The 23,521-nt window shown below is 36.0% G+C and overlaps 1 protein-coding gene across 2 annotated transcripts in view; it reads left to right on the forward strand.

Moving 5' to 3' along the window:
• Positions 1–23,521, forward strand: part of ABCC9 (ATP binding cassette subfamily C member 9) — a gene marked incomplete in the record, with an annotated part of 749,052 nt that overhangs the window by 438,941 nt on the left and 286,590 nt on the right. For both annotated transcript variants that reach the window (XM_053719116.1, XM_053719117.1), the window contains 1 exon segment: positions 23,265–23,402. In XM_053719116.1, the coding sequence (XP_053575091.1) occupies positions 23,265–23,402 (138 nt within the window).

Below are 23,521 nucleotides of genomic sequence, written 5' to 3' on the forward strand. Positions count from 1 at the left end.
CATGCACTCGCAAACACACACACTCACAGATATACACACACATACATATACACATACACACATACACACACACTCACAAACACACACACAGATATACATACACACACATGCACTGTACATACATACATACACACACACACACTCACACATATACACACAGATACACACACATGTACTGTACATACATACAAACACACACACTCACACATATACACACACAGATATACATATACACACATGTACTGTACATACATACTCACTCCCACACTCACACATATAAATACACACACACTCACACATATACACACACACAGATATACATACACACACATGCACTGTACATACATACATACACTCATACATATACACACAGATATACACACACATGTACTGTACATACATACACACACATTCACAAACACACAGATATACACACACACAGATGCACTGTACATACATACAAACATACACACACTCACACATATACACACAAATATACACTCACATGTACTGTACATACATACATACATACACAGTACACACATACACACACACTCACAAACACACACACTCACACATATACACAAACACACAGATATACATACACACACATGTACTGTACATACATACATACACTCATACATATACACACAGATATACACACACATGTACTGTACATACATACATACACACACATTCACAAACACACAGATATACACACACACAGATGCACTGTACATACATACATACACACACACACTCACACATATACACACAAATATACACACACATGTACTGTACATACATACATACATACATACACAGTACACACATACACACACACTCACAAACACACACACTCACACATATACACAAACACACAGATATACATACACACACATGTACTGTACATACATACTCACTCCCACCCTCACACATATAAATATACACACACTCACACATAGGGGCCTATTTAACAAAGGTCTGTTGGACCTGATCCGACAGTGCGGATCAGGTCCGACAGATCTCACTGAATGCGGAGAGCAATACGCTCTCCGCATTCAGCATTTCACCAGTAGCTCTTGTCAGCTGCTGGTGCAACGCCGCCCCCCTGCAGATTTGCAGCCAATCGGCCACTAGCATGGGGGTGTCAATCAATCCGATCGTATTTGATCAGGTTGAATTGCGGCGATGTCTGTCTGCCTGCATAGAGCAGGTGAACAGGTTATGGAGCAGCGGTCTTTAGACTGTTGCTTCATAACTGGTGTTTCTGGCGAGTCTGCAGGCTCGCCAGAAATACGGGCCCTCATGCTCCATCCAGAGCTTGATAAATGGGCCCCATACTCACATACATATACATACACACTCACACATGCGCATATATATATACATACACACTCACACATACTCACATACGTATACATAAACACTCACACATGCACATATTTATATACATACACACTCACACATGCGCATATATATATACATACACACTCACACATACTCACATACGTATACATACACACTCACACATGCGCATATTTATATACATACACACTCACACATGCGCATATATATATACACATACACACTCACACATACTCACATACGTATACATACACACTCACACATGCACATATTTATATACATACACACTCACACATGCGCATATATATATACATACACACTCACACATACTCACATACGTATACATACACACTCACACATGCGCATATTTATATACATACACACTCACACATGCGCATATATATATATACATACACACTCACACATACTCACATACGTATACATACACACTCACACATGCTCACATACATATACATACACACTCACACATGCACATATTTATATACATACACACACACTCACATACGTATACATACACACTCACACATGCACATATTTATATACATACACACTCACACATGCACATATTTATATACATACACACACACTCACATACGTATACATACACACTCACACATGCACATATTTATATACATACACACTCACACATGCACATATTTATATACATACACACTCACACATGCACATATTTATATACATACACACACACTCACATACGTATACATACACACTCACACATGCACATATTTATATACATACACACTCACACATACTCACATACGTATACATACACACTCACACATGCACATATTTATATACATACACACTCACACATGCTCACATACATATACATACACACTCACACATGCACATATTTATATACATACACACACACTCACATACGTATACATACACACTCACACATGCACATATTTATATACATAGACACTCACACATACTCACATACGTATACATAGACACTCACATACATATACATACACACTCACACATGCGCATATATATATATATATACATACACACTCACACATGCACATATTTATATACATAGACACTCACACATGCACATATTTATATACATACACACTCACACATGCGCATATATATATACATAGACACTCACACATGCACATATTTATATACATACACACACACTCACATACGTATACATACACACTCACACATGCACATATTTATATACATAGACACTCACACATACTCACATACATATACATACACACTCACACATGCACATATTTATATACATAGACACTCACACATACTCACATACATATACATACACACTCACACATGCACATATTTATATACATACACACTCACACATGCACATATTTATATACATACACACTCACACATGCACATATTTATATACATACACACTCACACATGCACATATTTATATACATACACACTCACACATGCACATATTTATATACATACACACTCACACATGCGCATATTTATATACATACACACTCACACATGCGCATATTTATATACATACACACTCACACATGCGCATATTTATATACATACACACTCACACATGCGCATATTTATATACATACACACTCACACATGCGCATATTTATATACATAGACACTCACACATGCACATATTTATATACATACACACTCACACATGCACATATATATATATACATACACACTCACACATGCGCATATATATATATACATACACACTCACACATGCACATATTTATATACATACACACTCACACATGCACATATTTATATACATACACACTCACACATGCACATATATATATATACATACACACTCACACATGCACATATATATATATACATACACACTCACACATGCGCATATATATATACATACACACTCACACATGCACATATATATATATATACATACACACTCACACATGCGCATATATATATACATACACACTCACACATGCGCATATATATATACATACACACTCACACATGCTCATGTTTATATACATAGACACTCACACATGCGCATATTTATATACATACACACTCACACATGCGCATATTTATATACATAGACACTCACACATGCACATATTTATATACATACACACTCACACATGCACATATTTATATACATACACACTCACACATGCGCATATTTATATACATGCACACTCACACATGCACATATATATATACATACACACTCACACATGCACATATTTATATACATACACACTCACACATGCGCATATATATATACATACACACTCACACATACTCACATACGTATACATACACACTCACACATGCGCATATTTATATACATACACACTCACACATGCGCATATATATATACATACACACTCACACATACTCACATACGTATACATACACACTCACACATGCGCATATTTATATACATACACACTCACACATGCGCATATATATATATATACATACACACTCACACATACTCACATACGTATACATACACACTCACACATGCACATATTTATATACATACACACTCACACATGCGCATATATATATACATACACACTCACACATACTCACATACGTATACATACACACTCACACATGCTCACATACATATACATACACACTCACACATGCACATATTTATATACATACACACTTACACATGCTCACATACATATACATACACACTCACACATGCACATATTTATATACATACACACACACTCACATACGTATACATACACACTCACACATGCACATATTTATATACATACACACTCACACATGCACATATTTATATACATACACACACACTCACATACGTATACATACACACTCACACATGCACATATTTATATACATACACACTCACACATGCGCATATATATATATACATACACACTCACACATACTCACATACGTATACATACACACTCACACATGCACATATTTATATACATACACACACACTCACATACGTATACATACACACTCACACATGCACATATTTATATACATAGACACTCACACATACTCACATACGTATACATAGACACTCACATACATATACATACACACTCACACATGCGCATATATATATATATACATACACACTCACACATGCACATATTTATATACATAGACACTCACACATGCACATATTTATATACATACACACTCACACATGCGCATATATATATACATAGACACTCACACATGCACATATTTATATACATACACACACACTCACATACGTATACATACACACTCACACATGCACATATTTATATACATAGACACTCACACATACTCACATACATATACATACACACTCACACATGCACATATTTATATACATAGACACTCACACATACTCACATACATATACATACACACTCACACATGCACATATTTATATACATACACACTCACACATGCACATATTTATATACATACACACTCACACATGCACATATTTATATACATACACACTCACACATGCACATATTTATATACATACACACTCACACATGCACATATTTATATACATACACACTCACACATGCGCATATTTATATACATACACACTCACACATGCGCATATTTATATACATACACACTCACACATGCGCATATTTATATACATACACACTCACACATGCGCATATTTATATACATACACACTCACACATGCGCATATTTATATACATAGACACTCACACATGCACATATTTATATACATACACACTCACACATGCACATATATATATATACATACACACTCACACATGCGCATATATATATACATACACACTCACACATGCACATATTTATATACATACACACTCACACATGCACATATTTATATACATACACACTCACACATGCACATATATATATATACATACACACTCACACATGCACATATATATATATACATACACACTCACACATGCGCATATATATATACATACACACTCACACATGCTCATGTTTATATACATAGACACTCACACGTGCGCATATTTATATACATACACACTCACACATGCGCATATTTATATACATAGACACTCACACATGCACATATTTATATACATACACACTCACACATGCACATATTTATATACATACACACTCACACATGCGCATATTTATATACATACACACTCACACATGCACATATATATATACATACACACTCACACATGCACATATTTATATACATACACACTCACACATACTCACATATTTATATACATACACACTCACACATGCACATATTTATATACATACACACTCACACATACTCACATATTTATATACATACACACTCACACATGCACATATATATATACATACACACTCACACATGCACATATATATATACATACACACTCACACATGCACATATTTATATACATACACACTCACACATGCACATATTTATATACATACACACTCACACATGCGCATATTTATATACATACACACTCACACATGCACATATTTATATACATACACACTCACACATGCACATATTTATATACATACACACTCACACATGCGCATATATATATACATACACACTCACACATGCGCATATTTATATACATAGACACTCACACATGCACATATTTATATACATAGACCCTCACACATGCACATATTTATATACATAGACACTCACACATGCACATATTTATATACATAGACACTCACACATGCACATATTTATATACATAGACACTCACACATGCACATATTTATATACATAGACACTCACACATGCACATATTTATATACATACACACTCACACATGCACATATTTATATACATACACACTCACACATGCGCATATTTATATACATAGACACTCACACATGCACATATTTATATACATACACACTCACACATGCACATATTTATATACATACACACTCACACATGCACATATTTATATACATAGACACTCACACATGCGCATATTTATATACATACACACTCACACATGCACATATTTATATACATACACACTCACACATGCACATATTTATATACATACACACTCACACATACTCACATACATATACATACACACTCACACATACTCACATACATATACATAGACACTCACACATACTCACATACATATACATACACACTCACACATGCGCATATATATATACATAGACACTCACACATACTCACATACATATACATACACACTCACACATACTCACATACATATACATACACACTCACACATGCGCATATATATATACATAGACACTCACACATACTCACATACATATACATACACACTCACACATGCGCATATATATATACATAGACACTCACACATACTCACATACATATACATACACACTCACACATGCGCATATATATATATACATACACACTCACACATGCGCATATATATATACACACACACTCACACATGCGCATATTTATATACATAGACACTCACACATACTCACATACATATACATACACACTCACACATGCACATATATATATATACATACACACTCACACATGCGCATATATATATACATACACACTCACACATTCACATATTTATATACATAGACACTCACACATACTCACATACATATACATACACACTCACACATGCACATATTTATATACATACACACTCACACATGCACATATTTATATTCATAGACACTCACACATACTCACATACAAATACATACACACTCACACATGCGCATATTTATATACATAGACACTCACACATACTCACATACATATACATACACACTCACACATGCACATATATATATACATACACACTCACACATGCACATATTTATATACATAGACACTCACACATACTCACATACATATACATACACACTCACACATGCACATATATATATACATACACACTCACACATGCGCATATATATATACATACACACTCACACATGCACATATTTATATACATAGACACTCACACATACTCACATACATATACATACACACTCACACATGCACATATTTATATACATACACACTCACACATGCACATATTTATATACATAGACACTCACACATGCACATATATATATACATACACACTCACACATGCGCATATATATATATACATACACACTCACACATGCACATATTTATATACATAGACACTCACACATACTCACATACATATACATACACACTCACACATGCGCATATTTATATACATAGACACTCACACATACTCACATACATATACATACACACTCACACATGCACATATATATATACATACACACTCACACATGCGCATATATATATACATACACACTCACACATGCACATATTTATATACATAGACACTCACACATACTCACATACATATACATACACACTCACACATGCACATATTTATATACATACACACTCACACATACTCACATACATATACATACACACTCACACATGCACATATTTATATACATACACACTCACACATACTCACATACATATACATACACACTCACACATGCGCATATTTATATACATACACACTCACACATACTCACATACATATACATACACACTCACACATGCGCATATTTATATACATACACACTCACACATGCACATATTTATATACATACACACTTACACATACTCACATACATATACATACACACTCACACATGCACATATTTATATACATAGACACTCACACATGCGCATATTTATATACATAGACACTCACACATGCACATATTTATATACATACACACTCACACATACTCACATACATATAGAAACACACTCACACATGCGCATATATATATACATACACACTCACACATGCACATATTTATATACATACACACTCACACATACTCACATACATACACACTCACACATGCACATATATATATACATACACACTCACACATGCACATATTTATATACATACACACTCACACATACTCACATACATATACATACACACTCACACATGCGCATATATATATATATACATACACACTCACACATACTCACATACATATACATACACACTCACACATGCGCATATATATATACATACACACTCACACATGCACATATTTATATACATACACACTCACACATACTCACATACATATACATACACACTCACACATACTCACATACATATACATACACACTCACACATGCGCATATATATACATATACATACACACTCACACATGCACATATATATACATATACATACACACTCACACATGCGCATATATATACATATACATACACACTCACACATACTCACATACATATACATACACACTCACACATGCGCATATATATATATATATATATATATATATATACATACACACTCACACATGCACATATTTATATACATAGACACTCACACATGCACATATTTATATACATACACACTCACACATGCACATATTTATATACATACACACTCACACATGCACATATTTATATACATAGACACTCACACATACTCACATACATATACATACACACTCACACATGCACATATTTATATACATACACACACACTCACATACATATACATACACACTCACACATGCACATATTTATATACATAGACACTCACACATACTCACATACATATACATACACACTCACACATGCACATATTTATATACATACACACTCACACATACTCACATACATATACATACACACTCACACATGCGCATATCTATATACATACACACTCACACATGCACATATTTATATACATAGACACTCACACATGCGCATATATATATACATACACACTCACACATGCACATATTTATATACATAGACACTCACACATACTCACATACATATACATACACACTCACACATGCGCATATATATATACATACACACTCACACATGCGCATATATATATACATACACACTCACACATGCGCATATATATATACATAGACACTCACACATGCACATATTTATATACATAGACACTCACACATGCGCATATATATATACATACACACTCACACATGCACATATTTATATACATAGACACTCACACATACTCACATACATATACATACACACTCACACATGCGCATATATATATACATACACACTCACACATGCGCATATTTATATACATAGACACTCACACATGCACATATTTATATACATAGACACTCACACATACTCACATATATATACATACACACTCACACATGTGCATATATATATACATACACACTCGCACATGCGCATATATATATACATAGACACTCACACATGCGCATATTTATATACATAGACACTCACACATGCACATATTTATATACATAGACACTCACACATGCACATATTTATATACATACACACTCACACATGCACATATTTATATACATACACACTCACACATGCATATATTTATATACATACACACTCACACATGCGCATATTTATATACATAGACACTCACACATGCGCATATATATATATATATATATACATAGACACTCACACATGCACATATTTATATACATAGACACTCACACATGCACATATTTATATACATACACACTCACACATACTCACATACATATACATACACACTCACACATGCGCATATATATATACATACACACTCACACATGCACATATTTATATACATACACACTCACACATACTCACATACATATACATACACACTCACACATGCGCATATATATACATATACATACACACTCACACATGCACATATTTATATACATACACACTCACACATACTCACATACATATACATACACACTCACACATGTGCATATTTATATACATAGACACTCACACATACTCACATACATATACATACACACTCACACATGCACATATTTATATACATACACACTCACACATACTCACATACATATACATACACACTCACACATGCACATATTTATATACATAGACACTCACACATACTCACATACATATACATACACACTCACACATGCACATATTTATATACATACACACTCACACATACTCACATACATATACATACACACTCACACATGCGCATATCTATATACATACACACTCACACATGCACATATTTATATACATAGACACTCACACATGCGCATATATATATACATACACACTCACACATGCACATATTTATATACATAGACACTCACACATACTCACATACATATACATACACACTCACACATGCGCATATATATATACATACACACTCACACATGCGCATATATATATACATACACACTCACACATGCGCATATATATATATACATACACACTCACACATGCGCATATATATATACATAGACACTCACACATGCACATATTTATATACATAGACACTCACACATGCGCATATATATATACATACACACTCACACATGCACATATTTATATACATAGACACTCACACATACTCACATACATATACATACACACTCACACATGCGCATATATATATACATACACACTCACACATGCGCATATTTATATACATAGACACTCACACATGCACATATTTATATACATAGACACTCACACATACTCACATACATATACATACACACTCACACATGCGCATATATATATACATACAGACTCACACATGCGCATATATATATATACATACACACTCACACATGCGCATATTTATATACATAGACACTCACACATGCACATATTTATATACATAGACACTCACACATGCACATATTTATATACATACACACTCACACATGCGCATATTTATATACATACACACACACTCACATACGTATACATACACACTCACACATGCACATATTTATATACATACACACTCACACATGCACATATTTATATACATACACACTCACACATGCACATATTTATATACATACACACTCACACATGCGCATATTTATATACATAGACACTCACACATGCGCATATATATATATATACATAGACACTCACACATGCACATATTTATATACATAGACACTCACACATGCACATATTTATATACATACACACTCACACATACTCACATACATATACATACACACTCACACATGCGCATATATATACATATACATACACACTCACACATGCACATATTTATATACATACACACTCACACATACTCACATACATATACATACACACTCACACATGCGCATATATATATATATATATATACATACACACTCACACATGCACATATTTATATACATAGACACTCACACATACTCACATACATATACATACACACTCACACATGCACATATTTATATACATACACACTCACACATACTCACATACATATACATACACACTCACACATGCACATATTTATATACATACACACTCACACATACTCACATACATATACATACACACTCACACATGCGCATATCTATATACATACACACTCACACATGCACATATTTATATACATAGACACTCACACATGCGCATATATATATATATACATACACACTCACACATGCACATATTTATATACATAGACACTCACACATACTCACATACATATACATACACACTCACACATGCGCATATATATATACATACACACTCACACATGCGCATATATATATACATACACACTCACACATGCGCATATATATATACATAGACACTCACACATGCACATATTTATATACATAGACACTCACACATGCACATATATATATACATAGACACTCACACATGCACATATATATATACATAGACACTCACACATGCACATATATATATACATAGACACTCACACATGCACATATATATATACATAGACACTCACACATGCACATATATATATACATAGACACTCACACATGCACATATATATATACATAGACACTCACACATGCACATATTTATATACATAGACACTCACACATACTCACATACATATACATACACACTCACACATGCACATATTTATATACATACACACTCACACATACTCACATACATATACATACACACTCACACATGCGCATATCTATATACATACACACTCACACATGCACATATTTATATACATAGACACTCACACATGCGCATATATATATATATACATACACACTCACACATGCACATATTTATATACATAGACACTCACACATACTCACATACATATACATACACACTCACACATGCGCATATATATATACATACACACTCACACATGCGCATATATATATACATACACACTCACACATGCGCATATATATATACATAGACACTCACACATGCACATATTTATATACATAGACACTCACACATGCGCATATATATATACATACACACTCACACATGCACATATTTATATACATACACACTCACACATACTCACATACATATACATACACACTCACACATGCGCATATATATATACATACACACTCACACATGCGCATATTTATATACATAGACACTCACACATGCACATATTTATATACATAGACACTCACACATACTCACATACATATACATACACACTCACACATGCGCATATATATATACATACACACTCACACATGCGCATATTTATATACATAGACACTCACACATGCACATATTTATATACATAGACACTCACACATGCACATATTTATATACATACACACTCACACATGCACATATTTATATACATACACACTCACACATGCACATATTTATATACATACACACTCACACATGCACATATTTATATACATACACACTCACACATGCGCATATTTATATACATAGACACTCACACATGCGCATATATATATATACATAGACACTCACACATACTCACATACATATATGTGGCAAACCTAGCCACTTCTGGACTATAACGTAAGAAAGGTTGTCTGTGACAGACCCTTCGGTCAGGACTGAAAGTGTTAACTTTATTTTCTAACCACAAGTGGCTGGCTCCAGCTACAATCTAATTAATGCTTAGCATTCTATTGTTTGATCACCCCCAGAGAGAAACGCCTAAGTGATAAGGAGAGTCAAGAGTGTCCTGTGGTTGAAGTGTTTAAGTAATATAATCCTATTGTATCATGTCAAGGGCGCTTCTCCCTTTTATCTAATGTACAACATTCTTTCAACCCCCATCTGGGGGGGGGGGGGTCAAAAACCTGTATAAATCTGTATGCTGCCTTCAAATAAAGTGTTATTCTGTTTAAAACCTGAAAACTGGCTGGGTTGTGAACTGCTGATTCCCTATGCAGGACATTGTTCCCTGGTGTTAACCTTTGGTATCCGGTTGGTACCGTTACAATTGGTGGCAAGCGACGGAATGAACCTTATCGCCCAGAAGAGCAACTACACAAGCCAGTAACCTCAGGAAGAGGGGGATTACTACAATACTGACTAAGATGGAAGGAGTACCAGGGACCGAAGTGAATGGAGATGGATTATTCTAAGCTAAAGAGACAAACGTAAAAGGAACTGCTAGAAGCCAGGGGAAAGATAGGCAGCAGCAAACCCAAGGCTATATTAATTGCTGAGCTGATGGAGGGAGACAGAGCTCGCAGCGCTACGCCTCCAGCAGCCATGGAGGAGACCCTATACCAGAGGGAAATGAGGACCAGGCTGGAATTTTTACCCCAACCTGTACCACGGGATATGCTATCCGTGGTAATGGCAGATGTGCAGGAGTACGTGATGGCACACAGTCCGCGGAATGCATCCTCCCGAGCAGAATCCATGTTGGACGCACTCAGCAACCCAGTAAGACCCAAAATCCCATACCATGCATTTAAAATGTTTTGTGAGGAGAAGGATGAGATTGATGGGTATTTACAGGATTTTGAGAGACTGTGCGAGTTACATGATTTGGAGCAGTCCGTATGGGTGCCGGTGCTAGCAGGCAAGCTAGCCGGTAGGGCAGCGGAAGCGTATCGCGCTGTACCCAGGGAGGACAGCAAGGATTACGCTAAAGTGAAGAGAGCGATCTTGGAAAGATATGCCATTACCTCAGAGGCATACCGGCGCAAGTTTAGAGGCCTGCGCAAGCCAGAAAGAGATTCCCATGCAGAGTGGGCCCACAAGCTGGATCAAGCATCTCAGGGGTGGATACAGGCCAGCCAAGCTACCACCATGGAAGAATTGCGACAACTGATGCTGTTGGAGCATTTCTTTAACGGCTTGTCCCCAGAAGCCCAAGAATGGGTGAGAGATCGAAAACCCCTCACCTTAACCGAAGCAGCCAGATTAGCAGACCAGCATTTTGATGCCAGGAGGCACCATGGACTACAGCCTAACAACGGACGGGCTAATATACAATGCCACACCTGCAAGCAGTGGGGACATATGGCACGTGAGTGCACCCAAAATCGGAGCAGACAAGCTTGGAACCAGGTCAGACAGAACCTGGCCCCAAGGGCGGCTGCTCACCATTACCAAACGGAGCCAGCCGCTCATGAGGTGTTGAGCACCCAAGCCGAGGAACCCCTGGGAATTCTGCATGAGGTGATGTCGGTCCAGGGACTTCGGGATTCGGGAGCTACTTTAACCCTGATAGCTCCCCATTTGGTGCCGGATACAGCACCCACTGGCGGATCCGTGGCAGTACGAGGGGCAGGGGGAGCAGTATACCGATTGCCCACTGCTAGAGTGGAGTACAGACCCCCAATCACCCCAGCAGCTGCCAGTTACCAACCCCCGGCGCACCGCTATACCACACGGCCTCCGGCCACGAACTACCCTCAGAGAGCCCGGTTCAATTCGCGGGGCTACTCACAACCTATTCGGTGCTTTGGATGTAAGCAACTAGGGCACAAAAGACCAGAGTGTCCCCTAAATGCAGCGAATCAAGCACAGTCCTGGAGAAGACCCGCTGGCGGAATCCCACATAATCCTCAGCCTGTGGCCCGCTACGTAGAGGCGCCAGAATGCTGGGGCAGCCTACATGAAGCAGACCCCGTGCAAGCTGCCCACCGGAATAACCGGCAACGGGTTAAAGTGAATGGGCAGGAGGTCAGTTGTCTACGGGATACTGGTGCTACCATGACCTTGCTTCAAGAGAACTTGGTGCCTGAGAAACAGCACACTGGAGACACTGTGGCTGTGAGGGTAGCAGGGGGCACTGTGTTCCGCCTACCTGTTGCCAGGGTACATTTGGATTGGGGAGTGGGCGCTAGACTTGTGAATGTGGGGGTCAAGAAGGACTTACCTGCTGATGTTCTCCTTGGAAATGACTTGGCCCCCCTTGTTTCTGCCTATGCTCCCATGGATCCCGCTAATGTTAACCCTGTGACTACCCAAGCCCAGTCCCTCCGGGAAGAGACGCTTCCATGTTTGGGGTGGGGGCGGTACTGAGCCAAGTTGGAGCAGATGGCGGAGAACACCCCGTAGCTTACTTGAGCCGAAAGTTGTTGCCCCGGACATCCCCAAGCCGATCCGTTGGGATCAGACTGTGTATGCCGGCTTGGTTCTGGGGGAGCATTGTGGCAAACCTAGCCACTTCTGGACTATAACGTAAGAAAGGTTGTCTGTGACAGACCCTTCGGTCAGGACTGAAAGTGTTAACTTTATTTTCTAACCACAAGTGGCTGGCTCCAGCTACAATCTAATTAATGCTTAGCATTCTATTGTTTGATCACCCCCAGAGAGAAACGCCTAAGTGATAAGGAGAGTCAAGAGTGTCCTGTGGTTGAAGTGTTTAAGTAATATAATCCTATTGTATCATGTCAAGGGCGCTTCTCCCTTTTATCTAATGTACAACATTCTTTCAACCCCCATCTGGGGGGGGGGGGGGGTCAAAAACCTGTATAAATCTGTATGCTGCCTTCAAATAAAGTGTTATTCTGTTTAAAACCTGAAAACTGGCTGGGTTGTGAACTGCTGATTCCCTATGCAGGACATTGTTCCCTGGTGTTAACCTTTGGTATCCGGTTGGTACCGTTACAATATACATACACACTCACACATGCGCATATATATATACATAGACACTCACACATACTCACATACATATACATACACACTCACACATGCGCATATATATATACATACACACTCACACATGCGCATATATATATACATACACACTCACACATGCGCATATTTATATACATAGACACTCACACATGCACATATTTATATACATAGACACTCACACATGCACATATTTATATACATACACACTCACACATGCACATATATATATATACACACTCACACATGCGCATATTTATATACATAGACACTCACACATGCACATATTTATATACATAGACACTCACACATGCACATATGTATATACATAGACACTCACACATGCGCATATATATATACATAGACACTCACACATGCGCATATTTATATACATAGACACTCACACATGCGCATATATATATACATAGACACTCACACATGCACATATATATATACATAGACACTCACACATGCACATATTTATATACATAGACACTCACACATGCGCATATTTATATACATAGACACTCACACATGCGCATATTTATATACATAGACACTCACACATGCACATATATATATACATAGACACTCACACATGCACATATTTATATACATAGACACTCACACATGCACATATTTATATACATAGACACTCACACATGCACATATTTATATACATAGACACTCACACATGCACATATTTATATACATAGACACTCACACATGCACATATTTATATACATAGACACTCACACATGCACATATTTATATACATAGACACTCACACATGCACATATTTATATACATAGACACTCACACATGCACATATTTATATACATAGACACTCACACATGCACATATTTATATACATAGACACTCACACATGCACATATATATATACATAGACACTCACACATGCACATATATATATACATAAACACTCACACATGCGCATATATATATACATACACACTCACACATGCACATATTTATATACATAGACACTCACATACATATACATAGACACTCACATACATATACATAAACACTCACATACATATACATAGACACTCACATACATATACATAGACACTCACATACATATACATAAACACTCACACATGCACATATTTATATACATAGACACTCACATACATATACATAGACACTCACATACATATACATAGACACTCACATACATATACATAGACACTTACATACATATACATAGACACTCACATACATATACATAGACACTCACATACATATACATAGACACTCACATACATATACATAGACACTCACATACATATACATAGACACTTACATACATATACATAGACACTCAAATACATATACATAGACACTCACATACATATACATAGACACTCACACACGTATACATACACACCCACACATGCGCATAATTATATACACAGACACTCATACACACTCACATACATATACATAGACACTCACACATACTCACATACATATACATAGACACTCACACATACTCACATACATATACATAGACACTCACATACATATACATAGACACTCACACATACTCACATACATATACATAGACACTCACACACATATACATAGACACTCACACATACTCACATACATATACATAGACACTCACACACATATACATAGACACTCACACATACTCACATACATATACATAGACACTCACATACATATACATAGACACTCACACATACTCACATACATATACATAGACACTCACACATACTCACATACATATACATAGACACTCACACATACTCACATACATATACATAGACACTCACACATACTCACATACATATACATAGACACTCACACACATATACATAGACACTCACACATACTCACATACATATACATAGACACTCACATACATATACATAGACACTCACACATACTCACATACATATACATAGACACTCACACATACTCACATACATATACATAGACACTCACATACATATACATAGACACTCACACATACTCACATACATATACATAGACACTCACATACATATACATAGACACTCACACATACTCACATACATATACATAGACACTCACATACATATACATAGACACTCACACATACTCACATACATATACATAGACACTCACACATACTCACATACATATACATAGACACACACATACATATACATAGACACTCACACATACTCACATACATATACATAGACACTCACATACATATACATAGACACTCACACATACTCATATACATATACATAGACACTCACACATACTCACATACATATACATAGACACTCATACATACTCACATACATATACATAGACACTCACACATACTCACATACATATACATAGACACTCACACATACTCACATACATATACATAGACACACACATACATATACATAGACACTCACACATACTCACATACATATACATAGACACTCACATACATATACATAGACACTCACACATACTCATATACATATACATAGACACTCACACATACTCACATACATATACATAGACACTCATACATACTCACATACATATACATAGACACTCACACATACTCACATACATATACATAGACACTCACACATACTCACATACATATACATAGACACTCACACATACTCACATACATATACATAGACACTCACACATACTCACATACATATACATAGACACTCACATACATATACATAGACACACATACTTACATACATATACATAGACACTCACATACATATACATAGACACTCACATACATATACATAGACACTCACATACATATACATAGACACTCACATATGCACATATTTATATACATAGACACTCACACATACTCACATACATATACATAGACACTCACACATACTCACATACATATACATAGACACTCACACATACTCACATACATATACATAGACACTCACATACATATACATAGACACACATACTCACATACATATACATAGACACTCACATACATATACATAGACACTCACATACATATACATAGACACTCACACATGCTCACATACATATACATAGACACTCACATACATATACATAGACACTCACACACATATACATAGACACACATACTCACATACATATACATAGACACTCACATACATATACATAGACACTCACACATACTCACATACATATACATAGACACTCACATACATATACATAGACACTCACATACATATACATAGACACACATACTTACATACATATACATAGACACTCACATACATATACATAGACACTCACACATACTCACATACATATACATAGACACTCACAAATACTCACATACATATACATAGACACTCACATACATATACATAGACACACATACTCACATACATATACATAGACACTCACATACATATACATAGACACTCACATACATATACATAGACACTCACACATACTCACATACATATACATAGACACTCACACACACTCACATACATATACATAGACACTCACACATACTCACATACATATACATAGACACTCACACATACTCACATACATATACATAGACACTCACACATACTCACATACATATACATAGACACTCACATACATATACATAGACACACATACTCACATACATATACATAGACACTCACATACATATACATAGACACTCACATACATATACATAGACACTCACACATACTCACATACATATACATAGACACTCACATACTCACATACATATACATAGACACTCACATACATATACATAGACACTCACATACATATACATAGACACTCACACATACTCACATACATATACATAGACACTCACATACATATACATAGACACTCACACATACTCACATACATATACATAGACACTCACATACATATACATAGACACTCACACATACTCACATACATATACATAGACACTCACATACATATACATAGACACTCACATACATATACATAGACACTCACATACATATACATAGACACACATACTCACATACATATACATAGACACTCACATACATATATATAGACACTCACATACATATACATAGACACTCACACATACTCACATACATATACATAGACACTCACATACATATATATAGACACTCACATACATATACATAGACACTCACATACATATACATAGACACTCACACATACTCACATACATATACATAGACACTCACATACATATACATAGACACTCACACATACTCACATACATATACATAGACACTCACATACATATACATAGACACTCACATACATATACATAGACACTCACACATACTCACATACATATACATAGACACTCACATACATATACATAGACACACATACTCACATACATATACATAGACACTCACATACATATACATAGACACTCACACATACTCACATACATATACATAGACACTCACATACATATACATAGACACTCACATACATATACATAGACACTCACATACATATACATAGACACTCACATACATATACATAGACACTCACATACATATACATAGACACACATACTCACATACATATACATAGACACACATACTCACATACATATACATAGACACTCACATACATATACATAGACACTCACACATACTCACATACATATACATAGACACTCACATACATATATATAGACACTCACATACATATACATAGACACTCACACATACTCACATACATATACAAAGACACTCACACATACTCACATACATATACATAGACACTCACATACATATACATAGACACTCACATACATATACATAGACACTCACATACATATACATAGACACTCACACACACTCACATACCTATACAAAGACACTCACACATACTCACATACATATACATAGACACTCACACATACTCACATACATATACATAGACACTCACACATACTCACATACATATACAAAGACACTCACACATACTCACATACATATACATAGACACTCACACATACTCACATACATATACAAAGACACTCACACATACTCACATACATATACATAGACACTCACATACATATACATAGAAACTCACATACATATACATAGACACTCACATACATATACATAGACACTCACACACACTCACATACATATACAAAGACACTCACACATACTCACATACATATACATAGACACTCACACATACTCACATACATATACATAGACACTCACACATACTCACATACATATACATAGACACTCACACATACTCACATACATATACATAGACACTCACACATACTCACATACATATACATAGACACTCACACATACTCACATACATATACAAAGACACTCACACATACTTACATACATATACATAGACACTCACATACATATACATAGACACTCACATACATATACATAGACACTCACACACACTCACATACATATACAAAGATACTCACACATACTCACATACATATACATAGACACTCACACATACTCACATACATATACATAGACACTCACACATACTCACATACATATACATAGACACTCACACATACTCACATACATATACATAGACACTCACACATACTCACATACATATACATAGACACTCACACATACTCACATACATATACAAAGACACTCACACATACTTACATACATATACATAGACACTCACATACATATACATAGACACTCACATACATATACATAGACACTCACACATATTCACATACATATACATAGACACTCACACATACTCACATACATATACAAAGACACTCACACATACTCACATACATATACATAGACACTCACACATGCGCATATATATATAAATCTGGGACTAAGACGTGTTTATGTTTTCATATACGTTATTGTCTGAAATACACACCAAGGTTTTTGGATGTAATATTCATAATTAAAGGGACAGTAAACCTTAAAAATAATGTTATGTAATTCTGTCACAGGAGCGAGCTGCACTTAGTCTTATGGCGCGGTCGGGCCGGGCTGTGACTATACAGCTGGCCCGATGCGCTGACTGAATATTACAGACCCGCTCAGCAGAGAGCAGAGAGCGGGTCTGTAAAAGCGCGGTATTTTAGCAAATTAACTGTAAAAAAGGGTTTTATGGCTATAGCACCTAAATAATGTTATATAATTGTGCACTATGTGCAGAATTATATAACATTATTTTTAAGGTTTACTGTCCCTTTAAAGAACCAAATATATATTAAGCACAATGGTGCCTTCAAAGCAAATCTAACAATCGGATGTATTATTTAAAGTTATATGTTTTTTTTTAAATATATTGAAATCATTTGTGTAATGTTTCAGTTTTAATAAAGCAATAGAAGACACAATGTTGTAGGCAGCCCTGCAGCAGACACTATACTGTAAAACTGGTTCCATGTATAAGAAATGGCTACTTTAGGTTTATAGTTGTATATGAAATAGCTGTTGAAACCCCAACCCATTGTTCTCAAGAACACGGTCATTCAAATGTACTGAGCCTGCAAGGAAAGCAGATGTTTTTGTCCTGTCTCTCTTTAAATACAAATGATGATATTTAGGTGCTGACATTTTTTTTTAATTTATGCACCTGGTGTAACAATTTAGAGGCTCACAACTACAGCTGTGCATTTCTCATGTGTCTGCAGATATTTATGTTTCCAGCGCAAGCTACAAGGAATGTTGTGATTATTACAATAAACCTCTGCCTTTTATTTATTATTATGTTTGTTCAGTTATGTTTTTTACTCCTCACCTAGGACGACCCATTTTCAGCCCTTGATATTCATCTAAGCGATCACCTGATGCAAGAAGGGATTTTGAAGTTTCTTAGTAACGACAAACGGACGGTGGTTCTTGTTACACACAAACTGCAGTACCTCCCTCACGCAGATTGGGTAATGTCACATTTGTGTCTGTGAATACAATATAAATATCGCTTTATTGGTCCCAAAAGCAGCATCACCCTAATGTGCGCTGGTATTACCAGTTAGGTTTACAAAAAATGCAGTATTGG

The sequence above is a fragment of the Bombina bombina genome, chromosome 6, assembly GCF_027579735.1.
Source record: "Bombina bombina isolate aBomBom1 chromosome 6, aBomBom1.pri, whole genome shotgun sequence".
Classification (NCBI taxonomy): domain Eukaryota; kingdom Metazoa; phylum Chordata; class Amphibia; order Anura; family Bombinatoridae; genus Bombina; species Bombina bombina.